Source organism: Pelmatolapia mariae, linkage group LG22, assembly GCF_036321145.2.
Source record: "Pelmatolapia mariae isolate MD_Pm_ZW linkage group LG22, Pm_UMD_F_2, whole genome shotgun sequence".
In the NCBI taxonomy this organism is placed as follows: domain Eukaryota; kingdom Metazoa; phylum Chordata; class Actinopteri; order Cichliformes; family Cichlidae; genus Pelmatolapia; species Pelmatolapia mariae.
In genome coordinates this window covers 4894365-4907766 of record NC_086245.2, presented here as the reverse complement: position 1 = coordinate 4907766, position 13402 = coordinate 4894365, and the positions used below count along the sequence as shown (strand labels likewise).

Sequence of the window (13402 nt, the reverse complement as noted above, 5' to 3'; positions counted from 1 at the left end):
TCGCTCCATATATCGGTTGTTAAGCTTAACGCGGGAATGCTTTACAAACGTTCAGAGATGAACTTACACACTTGCTTTACTTCTCTCTGGAATAACTTTCTCGGAGATGAAATACCGGTTTGGTAGCGAGGCTCCAAATGCTCAACCAGACCGTCAACAGGTCTTGCACGCCACAGCCGCTCTATCACGTGATGCATACTGCTCCGTTGTGCTACGGTTATGAGCCGAGTTATGCCATGTCCCAAGTTTTGTGAGGTGTTTTTTTTTTGATATTTAATGGATCTGATTACATTTTTTATTTCTCTCCGATATCCGATCCTGTAATTTAGGTCAGTATCGGACCAATACCGACAAGTAATATCTGATCGGTCCATCTCTAATATAAATTTTATAAAGTTTTTATCTGTCTTGTGTGAAACTTGTATGAAAAGCATACAAGAGTGAAAACAGATATAAGATCCCTTGAAAAATTATATAAATTAAACTTGTTTGTTTTGGATACTTACTAAAACAATATATGAAAATAATGAGAAAGTGGCCACTTTCATGAGTAAATCATATAAGCCTTATATGATTCACTATATGAAGTAGGCCACATCTTATACAAGTCTTTTATAAGTTTTTTTCTATTTCTTTTCCATATGGGGGTGCTCTACCTACACTGTGCATAGTGCGGGTCGAGCGCTGCTGACTTCGACTGAGAAAATTGTTGAAATATTTCGAGGACCTCTTTAATCCCACTGGCATGTCTTCCGTAGAGGAAGCAAAGTCTGGGGATGAGGGGGATGACAATCGCAAGGGTTGAGGTCACTGAGGCAGTTAAACAACTCCTTGGTGGCAGAGCACCTGGTGTGGATGAGGTCCACCCTGAGTTCCTGAAGGCTCTGGATGTTGTAGGGCTGTTCCTGCCCCAAGTGGAGGAGTTTAAGTATCTGGGTCTTGTTCACGAATGATGGGAGAAGGGAGCCGGAAATCGACAGACAGACTGGCGATGGGAGAAGGGAGCAGGAGATCGATTGGTTCTGTGGCTGCAGTGATGCGGACACTGTATCGGTCCGTCGTGGTGAACAGAGAGCTGAGTGTAAAAGTGAAGCTTTCAATTTACTGGTCGATCTACGTCCTTACCCTCACCCTATGGTCACAAGCTTTTGTTAGTGACTGAAAGAACAAAATTGCAGATACGAGCGGTGGTAATGAGCTTCCTCCGAAGTGTGGCTGGCCTCACTTAGAGATAGGGTGAGAAGTTCGGCCATCCGGGAGAGGCTTAGAGTAGAGTTGCTGCCCCTCCACATCGAAAGAAGCCAGATGAGGTTGTCCGGGCACCCAGAGGATGCCACAATCCTTTTATTTCTAATTTCCCTTACAAATGCATCTGGAGATCAGCACACTACATCCTGTGCAGTCTTATTCTAAAGGCTGATATGAAGTATTTTTGCACAGCAGTTACATTCATATTCTATTGTCTCCTCCCATCCGGGAGTGGACATTGCCCCACAGTGGAAATGTACAGGTAAAGTGACCAGGGCTGCTGACAGCCTGACTCTCATCTCCTTTTATGATAATGTCAGTTACAGTGGCTTGCAAAAGTATTCGGCCCCCTTGAACTTTTCCACATTTTGTCACATTACAGCCACAAACATGAATCAATTTTATTGCAATTCCACGTGAAAGACCAATACAAAGTGGCGTACATGTGAGAAGTGGAACGAAAATCAGACATGATTCCAAACATTTTTTATAAATAAATAACTGCAAAGTGGGGTGTGCGTAATTATTCAGCTCCCTTTGGTCTGAGTGCAGTCAGTTGCCCATAGACATTGCCTGATGAGTGCTAATGACTAAATAGAGAGCACCTGTGTGTAATCTAATGTCAGTACAAATACAGCTGCTCTGTGACGGCCTCAGAGGTCGTCTAAGAGAATATCGGGAGCAACAACACCATGAAGTCCAAAGAACACACCAGACAGGTCAGGGATAAAGTTATTGAGAAATTTAAAGCAGGCTTAGGCTACAAAAAGATTTCCCAAGCCTTGAACATCCCACGGAGCACTGTTCAAGCGATCATTCAGAAATGGAAGGAGTATGGCACAACTGTAAACCTACCAAGACACCTAAACTCACAGGCCCAACAAGGAGCGTGCTGATCAGAAATGCAGCCAAGAGGCCCATGGTGACTCTGGACGAGCTGCAGAGATCTACAGCTCAGGTGGGGGAATCTGTCCATAGGACAACTATTAGTCGTGCACTGCACAAAGTTGGCCTTTATGGAAGAGTGGCAAGAAGAAAGCCATTGTTAACACAAAACCATAAGAAGTCCCGTTTGCAGTTTGCCACAAGCCATGTGGGGGACACAGCAAACATGTGGAAGAAGGTGCTCTGGTCAGATGAGACCAAAATGGAACTTTTTGGCCAAAATGCAAAACGCTATGTGTGACGGAAAACTAACACTGCACATCACTCTGAACACACCATCCCCACTGTCAAATATGGTGGTGGCAGCATCATGCTCTGGGGGTGCTTCTCTTCAGCAGGGACTGGGAAGCTGGTCAGAGTTGATGGGAAGATGGATGGAGCCAAATACAGGGCAATCTTGGAAGAAAACCTCTTGGAGTCTGCAAAAGACTTGAGACTGGGGCGGAGGTTCACCTTCCAGCAGGACAACGACCCTAAACATAAAGCCAGGGCAACAATGGAATGGTTTAAATCAAAACATATCCATGTGTTAGAATGGCCCAGTCAAAGTCCAGATCTAAATCCAATCGAGAATCTGTGGCAAGATCTGAAAACTGCTGTTCACAAACGCTGTCCATCTAATCTGACTGAGCTGGAGCTGTTTTGCAAAGAAGAATGGGCAAGGATTTCAGTCTCTAGATGTGCAAAGCTGGTAGAGACATACCCTAAAAGACTGGCAGCTGTAATTGCAGCAAAAGGTGGTTCTACAAAGTATTGACTCAGGGGGCTGAATAATTATGCACACCCCACTTTTCAGTCATTTATTTGTAAAAAATGTTTGGAATCATGTATGATTTTCGTTCCACTTCTCACGTGTACACCACTTTGTATTGGTCTTTCACGTGGAATTCCAATAAAATTGCTTCATGTTTGTGGCTGTAATGTGACAAAATGTGGAAAAGTTCAAGGGGGCCAAATAGTTTTGCAAGCCACTGTAGTTATTTGTCTACCCCTCACCCTCAGTGACTCTTGCTTCCTCTCATGGGGGTGGGGGTTAATTGTTTTCCTGCACTGCACCCCAGTTCCTTGTTTATATTCCAGGAATATTTTCTATTCGTATGCTACATCCTATAAACAACAGTACCGTAATATGACAGGTGATAACAAACTATATCCTCTTTAAGTTTAATGCATCTTGAGCAATCTATTATTTTCCACAACCTCTAAGGGCAAGAAGAAAGCCACTTCTAAAGATAGTGCACAAGGAAGCCCGCAAACAGTTTGCTGGAGACAAGAAGACTAAGGACATGTAATACTGGAACTACGTCACATCCTGTGGTCTGATGAGACCAAAATAAACTTATTTGGTTCAGATGGTGTCAGGCGTGTGTGTGGCGGCAACCAGGTGAGGAGTACAAAGACAGATGTGTCTTACCTACCGTCAAGCATGGTGGTGGGAGTGTCATGTTTTGGGGCTGCATGAGTGCTGCCGGCATGTGGGGAACTACAGTTAATTGAGGGAAATATGAATGTCAACATGTACTGTGACATACTGAAGCAGAGCATGCCCCCCTACCTCTGGACCACAGAGCAGTATTCCAACACGAATATGACCCCAAACACACCTCCAAGACAACCACTGCCTTGCTAAAGAAACTGTGGGTAAAGGTGCTGGACTGGCCAAACATGTCTCCAGATCAAGACCCTATTGAGCACCTGTGGGGCATTATAAAACGGAAGGTGGAGAACCGCAAGGTCTCTAACATCCACAAGCTTCGTGATGAAGAGGATGAAGAGGATTCCCCTGGCAACCCGTAAAGCTCTAGTGAACTCCATGCTAAAGAAATTTAAGGCAGTGCTGGAAAATAATGGTGGCCAGACAAAATATTTACTTTTGTTACCAGCAGTTTAGACATTGGTTATATGTTAAGTTGTTTTAAGGGGAACACAAAATGTACGCCCCTGTACAAGTTGTACACTAATTACTTTACAGGGAGTAATTAGTGAGAGTTTTACCTTCCCACTGTTTTGACCTTGCAAGCCAGGGGTGTCAAACTTTTACATCACGGGCCACACACAGCACTTTGACCTTAAGTGGGCTGGGCCAGTGAAACTCCTCTTTTTGTCAGTGTTACATTTTTACCTGTTTTTCTAGGTGATAAAAAAATAAATCTGTCAGCATGACCTTTCTAAGAAATAAACTTGTACAATTAAAAAAAAAAAAAATCTGGTACCTCATTGCCCAGACTGTCAAGATTTCTTTTTTTGATTTCTTTTTTTTTAACATTAGTCTTAAAAAGACTCCTGAAAATTCTAAAGTAGAAACTTTGAGTGGTATTATTGACCAAAATTGAGGTTTTCATCTGTAGGAAAAGCTGTAAAACTTATGAAAATACAGTTAAGTGTATACAGCGTTGTATAGAGCGCTTTGAGTACTCCGGGAGAGTAGAAAAGCGCTATATAAGAATCAATCCATTTACCATTTACCAAGTGTCCCAAATTTATCCTTGACCATTAATGTCCAATTTGTCATGATTGTTGACCAACAACCACTGATGGGCTTTGATCATGATCAAGAAAATGACCTCACAGCCTATTGTTCATTCAGTTGGCTTGTTTCAGTTATTGTGCAAATGTACGTTTTATGAGGTTGGGGAAACCTGCAGTCAGCTGAGACTTAAGAAGTCACTTGGATGAGTGACGAAACATTTCTCCCACTGAAAACGCTACGTCCAGGTGAACAGAATCAACCTTTTTGGATTTACTTACCTGGATGATTGAGCATGCATCAAGACATTAAAGAGAGGACTGAAACAGTTGTAAACCAGTTATCACCATCTTGTGGTGGATCATTGAATCAACACACGGGTAAAAGATGTGAAATTGATCATTCACAGTTTTTTTTTCAGCAAACTTTGTTGGAACAAAAATGGCTCACAGAGAAAAGAAAAAGTGGTGGTTGTTACAGTATATAGTACAGACAGATTAAAGAACAATGAACAAGCAAAAGAAAAAGGAAAAAATATAATATATAATATGTAAAATATGATGTAATGGTTGAGGGTGAATTTTCTGGTGTCAATATAAACTTTTCTAGAAATTATAAATAAATAAACAACAAACAAATTATCACTGTTCTTAAGACTTGACTTTAAATATAGTGATGGTGAAACAGGTTTAGCGGAAGGTAGGAGTTCACACACCTGTTTTGTTGAGCCTTTGTTGATAAATTTGATCGATTATCATTACTATAGTCTTCCCACCTTTTATGTTTCACTGTGAAATACTGATTTTGATCATATAATGGAAGCAAAAAATTATTTCGGCATTTCAATATTATATTAATGGTTATGTATAAGGATATGTATTTTTCTGGGGAAAGGTAAAATTTACTTACATCCACTCCTTTCCCGCCAACTCTCTGTTTTAACCCAGAGCTTTAATCCAAAGAGGGATCAGTTGACTGAGCCATCTGGCCATCCATATCATCTCCCAGAGCCCTGTTATAAACTCTCATGAGTTTCTGTCTAAACCCCTCCTTGACTTTTAGTCCCATACAGAAATATAACAACGGGTTCACGCAGCTGTTAAAGTAAGCAATGCTCTTTGTTATAGAGTACCACTTTTTCACCACTTTGTTTTCATTATACACAATGTCTACTAATAGAAGGCACTGATAAGGTGCCCAGCACAGGAAGAAGGCAATGACCAAACATACTAATATACGAAGGGGCCGAGATTTCCCTGACAGGCGAGTGCGTCGGAGGCCCAGGCCAACCAGGATGTAACAGATGAGAATGACCATAAAGGGAAATATGAAGCTGAATATGAATTGCATGGAGTAGAGAGCAACTTTGGTGTTTTTGTTTTCCTTTGGCTTCTCCACCCACACCATTTTACACTTAGTTTGGTTCTTGTTGTCCATGTAGGTTTTGCGGAAGGTGAAGTAGGGAATGCTGAAGAGGAGCGCTATAATCCAGACACAGACTGCCACCACCCTCGCTGCGAACAGGGTGCGTCGACGCTTCGTGAGGATGGGCTGACGGACACAAAGCACTCGATCCAGACTGATCACAGCCAGCAGGAAGACAGAGCAGAACATGTTGGTGTGTTTGAAGAAACCATGAAACTGGCAGAGAAAGAGACCAAAAGGCCACCGTCCTAACTTCATCTGGATGATGGAGAAGATTCGTGTGAAACAGAAAATCAGATCTGCTATTGCCAGATTCACCAGCCACACATTGTTGACTGCTGGCTGAAGAGGAAGAAGAGACAAAGTAAAATAATATATTATTTACATGAAGCAAGTAACCAGACTTTGATATTATTATCCCCCCAAACAGTCATTATCAGTCAATAAACAGAGCAGCATGCATTATGCACACATCTAGTGATCATGTGAATAAGTGGATGTAAAATCTGGTGTCAACTAATATTGTTAATTAGCAATTATGTCACTTTATAAAACGGTGTGTTTTAGCCCAAACACAGTTCCTAGAGCACATAAACTTAGGTTGCTCTTGCTGATATAAAAGGAACTTCATAGCACAATAAAAAACTTACTCTAACTCATGTGTTATTTTTAGACATCCATGCAGGGTAATGACATGCAAAACATGCACTTAAATAGAACCTACCTGACAAAGTTAAGTAGCCTAAAAGATGTCAGACATGCCATTATCAAAAGCAGGGGTGTCCAACTCCAGGCCTCAGGGGCAGGTGTGCTGCAGGTTTTAGATGTGTCCTTGATCCAACACAGCTGATTTAATTGGCTAAATTACCTCCTCAACATGTCTTGAAGTTCTCCAGAGGCCTGGTAAGGAACTAATCATTTGATTCATGTGTGTGGACCCAGGGTAATATCTAAAAGATGCAGGACACTGGCACTTGAGGCCGGGAGTTGGACACCCCTGATCTAAAGGAACTCAAGAACAGATGAGAAACAAAGTCACTGACATCTATAAGCCTGGAATTTGCCTGCTAAACCAAATAAATGCTTGTGCCAGGATCCTGGCAATTTCAAGCACACTTTTTGTCATTATGGGGTTTTTTGTTTAGAATTTTGACATGAAAAATTACTTTAATCTACTGTGTAATTAGGCTGAAACATGGGGAATTAGGGAACAAGTGAAGGGCTGTAAAAACTTTCCAGATGTATTGTATACTGTACATAAAGAAATGAAGTTTGACTCAAGACTTTTGCACAATACTATTCATAAGTCTTAGTTACTAGCAACCACTTGTGTTAATGATATTGTTTTTTCAAGAACATATGGCTTTATTCTGGGTTTTAACTTAGATGTGATGTAGTGTACTTAGCCATGATATTCACAGTGAAGACTTACAGGAATCTTATTACTTGCTTTTTTTTTAACAGAGTTTTAAAACTTTTTGTACAGCATTTTTTAAGCATAAAAATACGATGGTTTCAACTCTATTAAGTGTTTGATAAACTTGTCACTGAGTGTGTTTCCATGAGTATAGTGTTTGACATATTCTTGCTTCTGCATTTACATGTAACTAGTGCTGTCAGCGTTAATCTCCTTAATACAACGTTAACATCATAACCGCTTTAATGCAGCAAATCCCCGTTAGCAAGTTAACGTGGATCAGTCCATGCGAGGTTGCTAACGCATTAACGAGCTAACCGCGCTAACGCATTGACGCCATGCAGCCCTTCCACGGCCGATCCACGTTAACTCGCTAACGGGGATTTGCCGCGTTAAAGCGGTTATGGCGTTACCGTCGTATTAACAAGATTAACGCTGACAACACTACATATAACACAACATGAAATAAATCTTGTATCTGTATCCTGTTTATATCTTTGTGTATGCTATGTGTATAATTTCCTGCATTGATTATAAATGACAATAAAATTAAATAATTTATTTTATTTTGTTTTATTCATTAACTACTTCTGCCTTTCCTGTGTAATTAAGCAGTTAAAAGCTATGGTATGTAATAAATTATATTTTTCACTGAGACACAGAAGATATTACTGACAAACAAAATTAGATATTTAAAACACTCTATATTCACCTTAAGTTTGATTCCAGCCATCCAGATCACCACAGCGTTTCCTGTGAGGCCGAGCACAACGGTCACTGTGTAGAGGACAAAGTTGATCTTGCTAATGATGATGTCATCATTGTCCTTGGTGGACAGAGATGCATTGGAAGACATTATGTGGCTGGAAAAAAGAGAACTGAAAAGAAAATTCAAAATATTAATAACCATGTAACTCCTGATCTGACACTGAGTACAAAATCATAGGATTTCCTCATATGTCATTCTATAGTATCATACTTCCTATCTAACAAACAAACAAACAGATAATTTACTGAAGCCTAACAGAAGAGGTAAATCTGGGGGTCATCTTAATAGATTATTATCTTAGAAATAATTTCAGGCAAGGCCAAATCAGTTTATATAAGCAAACGTTTTCATGAACTTATTTTGCCAAAATCTATAAGCTAATGCTCCCAATCTCAAGGGATACATTAGCCTGGTGATACTGTTATAATAAAATACTTTTTATTTTTGAACTCTGTAAGAGTAGCTGTGCATGATTATACTGGCCCTTGACGCAGACCTGTATCTACAGGTCTGAGCTGTGTGGGATACCGGAGCACAATACACACACAAAAAAGGAAAGTGAAAATGCCCACACTCCCTGCTCCCATGGAAAAACGAACGCTGCCACAGGATTACGGTTTACAACAACCAGGTTTTTATTAAACGGTAGCAAGCATCAGGGTGGGCATAGCAAAAACAACAAACAAAACACTCTAGAAATGAAACAGAATTGCCTTACCTATAATGAGAATCCCCAAATGTACTAAAAGAAAATGACTTCCCACCCCTACAGCTACCAGATCAACAAAAAAAGGTCTATTTAAGCTATTTACAATATATACAATGCAGCCAAGCTCTTCTCAGCCTAGAAACACGTCCACACAGCACACCGGAAGGCCCAGGGCTAAATGCACAGCTCATTGGAAGCAGGAACTAGGACAGGTCTGGACAGGTCCCAATTCATAGCCAGCCTCACTCAGTCTTCCACCAGCCTCCACCTGGAACTTACATGTTTATCTATTTTTATTTTTACATTTAACTACTTTTCTGCATTGTTGAATTATATTTTAAGGCATCTGAGGAATAGTTAAGTTTAAACAGTGGCAAAGGTCAATGTAATATAACTATGAAAAAAAAAACCAAACAAAAAAAAACAACCCACAATTCAGTGACATTTGGCAAATACCATCAGCAAAGTCTAAAACTCCAGAAATGGTACCAGGTGGCGTTTATGGTGAGATTTATTCCTCAGACCTAAACCTTTGAAGAAATTTGACTTCTGCTCTGGCAACAACTTACCAAGGGTTAACAATGTAATTATTCCAGTTTATCTATAATTAGGTAAACAGTAGTCTAGTCGCCGCTATGGAGATTATATTTGGTTAAAAAAGTGTTAAAAAGGTTACGTCACTGGCCTGATCCATTAAATCTAAAAATCAATTCAGAACTTTAGAAATCCACAGAAACCTACATGAAGATGCTCCTGCGATTGGTAGCACCGCCCATTATTGTTGTTATTGTTTGACATAAACTATAGGATTTAACCATGAAAACCCGTTACAAGAGATTAAAATTATACTGCTCATGTTAAGCAAATAATGTTCCAACCATGCCCTATCATTAATGATGTAAAAAGAATCTATAGTGCAAATGAAAAAAAGACAACAACAACTCCTCAAAGGAAAAAGCTGTTCTGCACAAAGGTGGTTTCTTCAGTTTAGAGAAGCAAAGCTGCTGCAGTGAAAGGGGAAATAAACATGGCATGACAGTGACCATAGAATGTTCTTCAACCACATATAGAAACAAAGGAAGAAAAAAACAAACACAAAAAAAACCACTCATGGATGTTTGTCTACCAACCAGTCAAATTAGAGCTTGCATCCATGTCTGTCCACAGACAAAAACAAATATAATTTAAACCGAAGACTTTGAAGGATTTCAGTATCTGTGTCACAAAAGGACACAACTGCTCTTTCTGTTCTTAAGAAATTTGGGTTTTTGCAGAACATTTTGACACCACAGTGAAGTTGACATCTGTCTTGAAGTTTATAAAATGCTACCATTCCTTTCATAAATTGGCTGTGTGCAGGCGGAAAACTGGAGTTCGACCCAAAATGCAGCTAAATTCGCTGAATGGGAAAAAAGGTGGTACAAAACTAAACTCGAAAATTAATATCTAATAATGCGAAGAGACACACCAGGAAACACAGCCAAGAGGGAGGACGCGACACAGAACTGAGGGAGACCCGGTCATAAATACACTCAAGGAAACGAGGGACGTGGGAGCACACAGGGAACCCAGGTGACACTGATAATGGTAACAAGACAGAGCAGGAGCAAACACAACGTGACGTAGACTGATGGGAGACTATCAAAGTAAAACAGCATGACAGAGACGCAGACACGAGGTGGAGAGAGAACACGGGGAGAGCACAGACCTGACGGGCTGGGGAAACACAAGGAGGGGAAAGAAGGCATAAGAACTCACAATTAAATAAACAGACACACAGAGGAGACAGAGGGCAAAGATGAAAGGGGGAATCTAATAAACTAAACTAAACAGAACAACCTAGGAACCATACAGAATCACAAGAAAACTGAGAACGCTGCATCAAGATGATCCAGGACCATAACAATCCATCATTTTCTCATTTTAACTTCTGTGAAAGAGTATGATAATTCTCATTTCACATTTGAGGTGATTTGGTTCACTTATTGCCTTCCTGACATCAAACCAATTTGAACCTAAATTGAGGGCACACTAACACAAAAGCACAATCCCTTTGGTGTATCAGTCATCAGTTGTTATTGAACATGACAACTTAATAGAGGCAAAAATCTATAATTTATATATAGCACTACACTCAGGTACTCAGGGGTAAAATGCCTGAAAACCATCTGGTGAAGCATTTTGGGTGCAGTTCTAGCAACATCTAGCTAGCACTACAGAAGAGAAGGGAGCCTACCTGACATTTTCTAATGCAACATTTCCATTAGCACAACAAAAATCAGCAAACAGACAAAATGTGTCACAAAGCATGCAATTAAGACCTAAGTACAGATACACAGGAGCCAGATGGAGTGAACACTGATGTACAAAATGTCAAAATCAGGCAAAGGCGCACAGGCGTACACAACCTGAAACACATAAGGGAAGTTACTCAGACAACGGCTAAGGGAAAGAGAATTAATATTTAGTGAGCATTCTCCTGATTTTTTCTACCTCTTGGAGAAATTATGACCACATAATTTCCTCTGGGATTAAGTTTACAGATAAATATAATGTGCTTTTTTCAGCATTACATTTATTTGTACTAAATTGCATGCCACAAGTATTAGTAAATCACCCATGCATGATACATTCAGATTTTATCCTTGTCAAAGGGAAACTCTTGCAAACACATATGCCATGATGCCAGAATTAAAGGTACTTCAGTTATCTGTATGCCATAAAAAGAAAAAAAACCCCATCAAACTCTTTTCTTCCTGTGCACTAGGAGAACAATCAGGAAATTTCAGTATGTGTTTGAGAAAAGGAAAATGTTGCAGTGGTATAGTAATACAGCTTTTCAGGAGTGGAGATATGAATAGTACTTTCATTTTTAATGCACTAAAGGATAAAAATGCAATGGTAAAGTGCAAACAGCATCCAGTACAGAAACAACCACATTATACTGCTAACACAACCTCAGCTCTTTGCCAGGATCTTTACAGACAGCATACTAACGCAAAGCTAGCCAAGAACCAAGAGTGATGATAACGCAGTGATGAGCAGTCGGGCTGCAGCCTCCATGTATGTTCTTGTTTTTAAAGTAGAATCACTGTGAAAATCACTTTTAAGTGTCTTTAGGCCAGCTGTCATCTTTACTTTGTGTTGTTTGCTTTGTGCTCATATGTAAACACTAAAAGAAAGATCCTATTTGTGTCCTCATTAGTATAAGTATTTGTGTTGGTGTGCGTGACTGTAGCCTCATGTTTATATTGTTAACTTATGAGACAGTGTTTTTCAGGTCATTTTATTGAGTAATGAGAACATAATGTAATTAATTATTTTCTCTGGTGAGTAATAAAGTAACATACTGGAACATACAAGCGTACTTTTAAGAAGATTAATGCAGTGCATTACATTACATTGCCATTTATTACTGAAAACATAATCGAGGTCATGAAAAGGAGGTAGGAAAAGGAGATAGGAGGGACTTTAGGAAAGCACCCTTCATTGTGAAACTGGTTGAAGCTCATTTGCATTTAAAGGTGCAGACAATAAAAGAATGAATTTGAAACAGAGATAAAACTATACAGACACGTTAGAATTAAACTGTGTGATCCTTTGAGAAAAGACACATTCTGAACCTCCATTATTATGGTAAAAGTAGTGTAAAATGGCCTTATTTAAGTTGGTGGTTAAGTGTTGGACACAGTCACCACAAAGAATTGACTCCGCATTAAATGTGCTCTTCTTTCATTATACAGTCAAATTATATAAAGAAAGAAATTGAACACTTTTGATACTTACTATTTGTATCTCTGCTTAATATTTTCTATACTGGGCATAGTTCACGTACATTAGACGTTTTGTACCACAATTGTGCAAGTGATGCCACACAGTCATCCTCTTTCCCTCAAATATGTGCATGTTGTACAAGATAACGATAATATCCAAAAAGTAAATTTATAAAAACCATAGTAATACATGTCTCTTGTTAAAGTCACAGTATTTACGATGAAATGTATTAATGAAATTTTCAAAAACATCAAAATCCTTTTGTAGCATCTAATGAATGATCAGATCTTTTTTTGTTAGGTTTTTTTAGCCTAACTTAGTTATGCATTTTATCAACACTATCTCTGTAATATGACTTCAGTGAACACTACCAAACTCTATAACCAGCTTATACACTTACATCAATCAGAAAAACTTGTGAGGAAAAGTCAATGAGAATCATGCTACCCATATTACATGGAGTATTATGTAAAATTATTGTTAAACAGATGGGCAATCCTGAAAGACACAAACTGTGTAAAATGTACACAACTGTAACTCTTTTAGTCATAAGTGGGAAATATTAAGTAACAATCTTATTTGAGGAACCAAAACTAAAAAAAAGTTCAGATTTCTTACTTGCAGAGTTTCAGCAGAGCTGATGAGGAC

General features: G+C 39.3%; 1 protein-coding gene across 1 annotated transcript; it reads right to left on the bottom strand.

Annotated features, from left to right (window-relative positions):
• Window positions 1-5611: 5611 nt before the first annotated feature.
• LOC135933502 (formyl peptide receptor 2-like) lies at window positions 5612-13402 on the bottom strand. Its single transcript, XM_065471585.1, has 3 exons — window positions 13373-13402; window positions 8215-8380; window positions 5612-6427 (listed from the first exon to the last, which is right to left on the bottom strand). The coding sequence occupies exons 2-3, from the start codon at window positions 8356-8358 to the stop codon at window positions 5612-5614; spliced, it is 960 nt and encodes a 319-aa protein (XP_065327657.1). The 5' UTR covers window positions 8359-8380; window positions 13373-13402.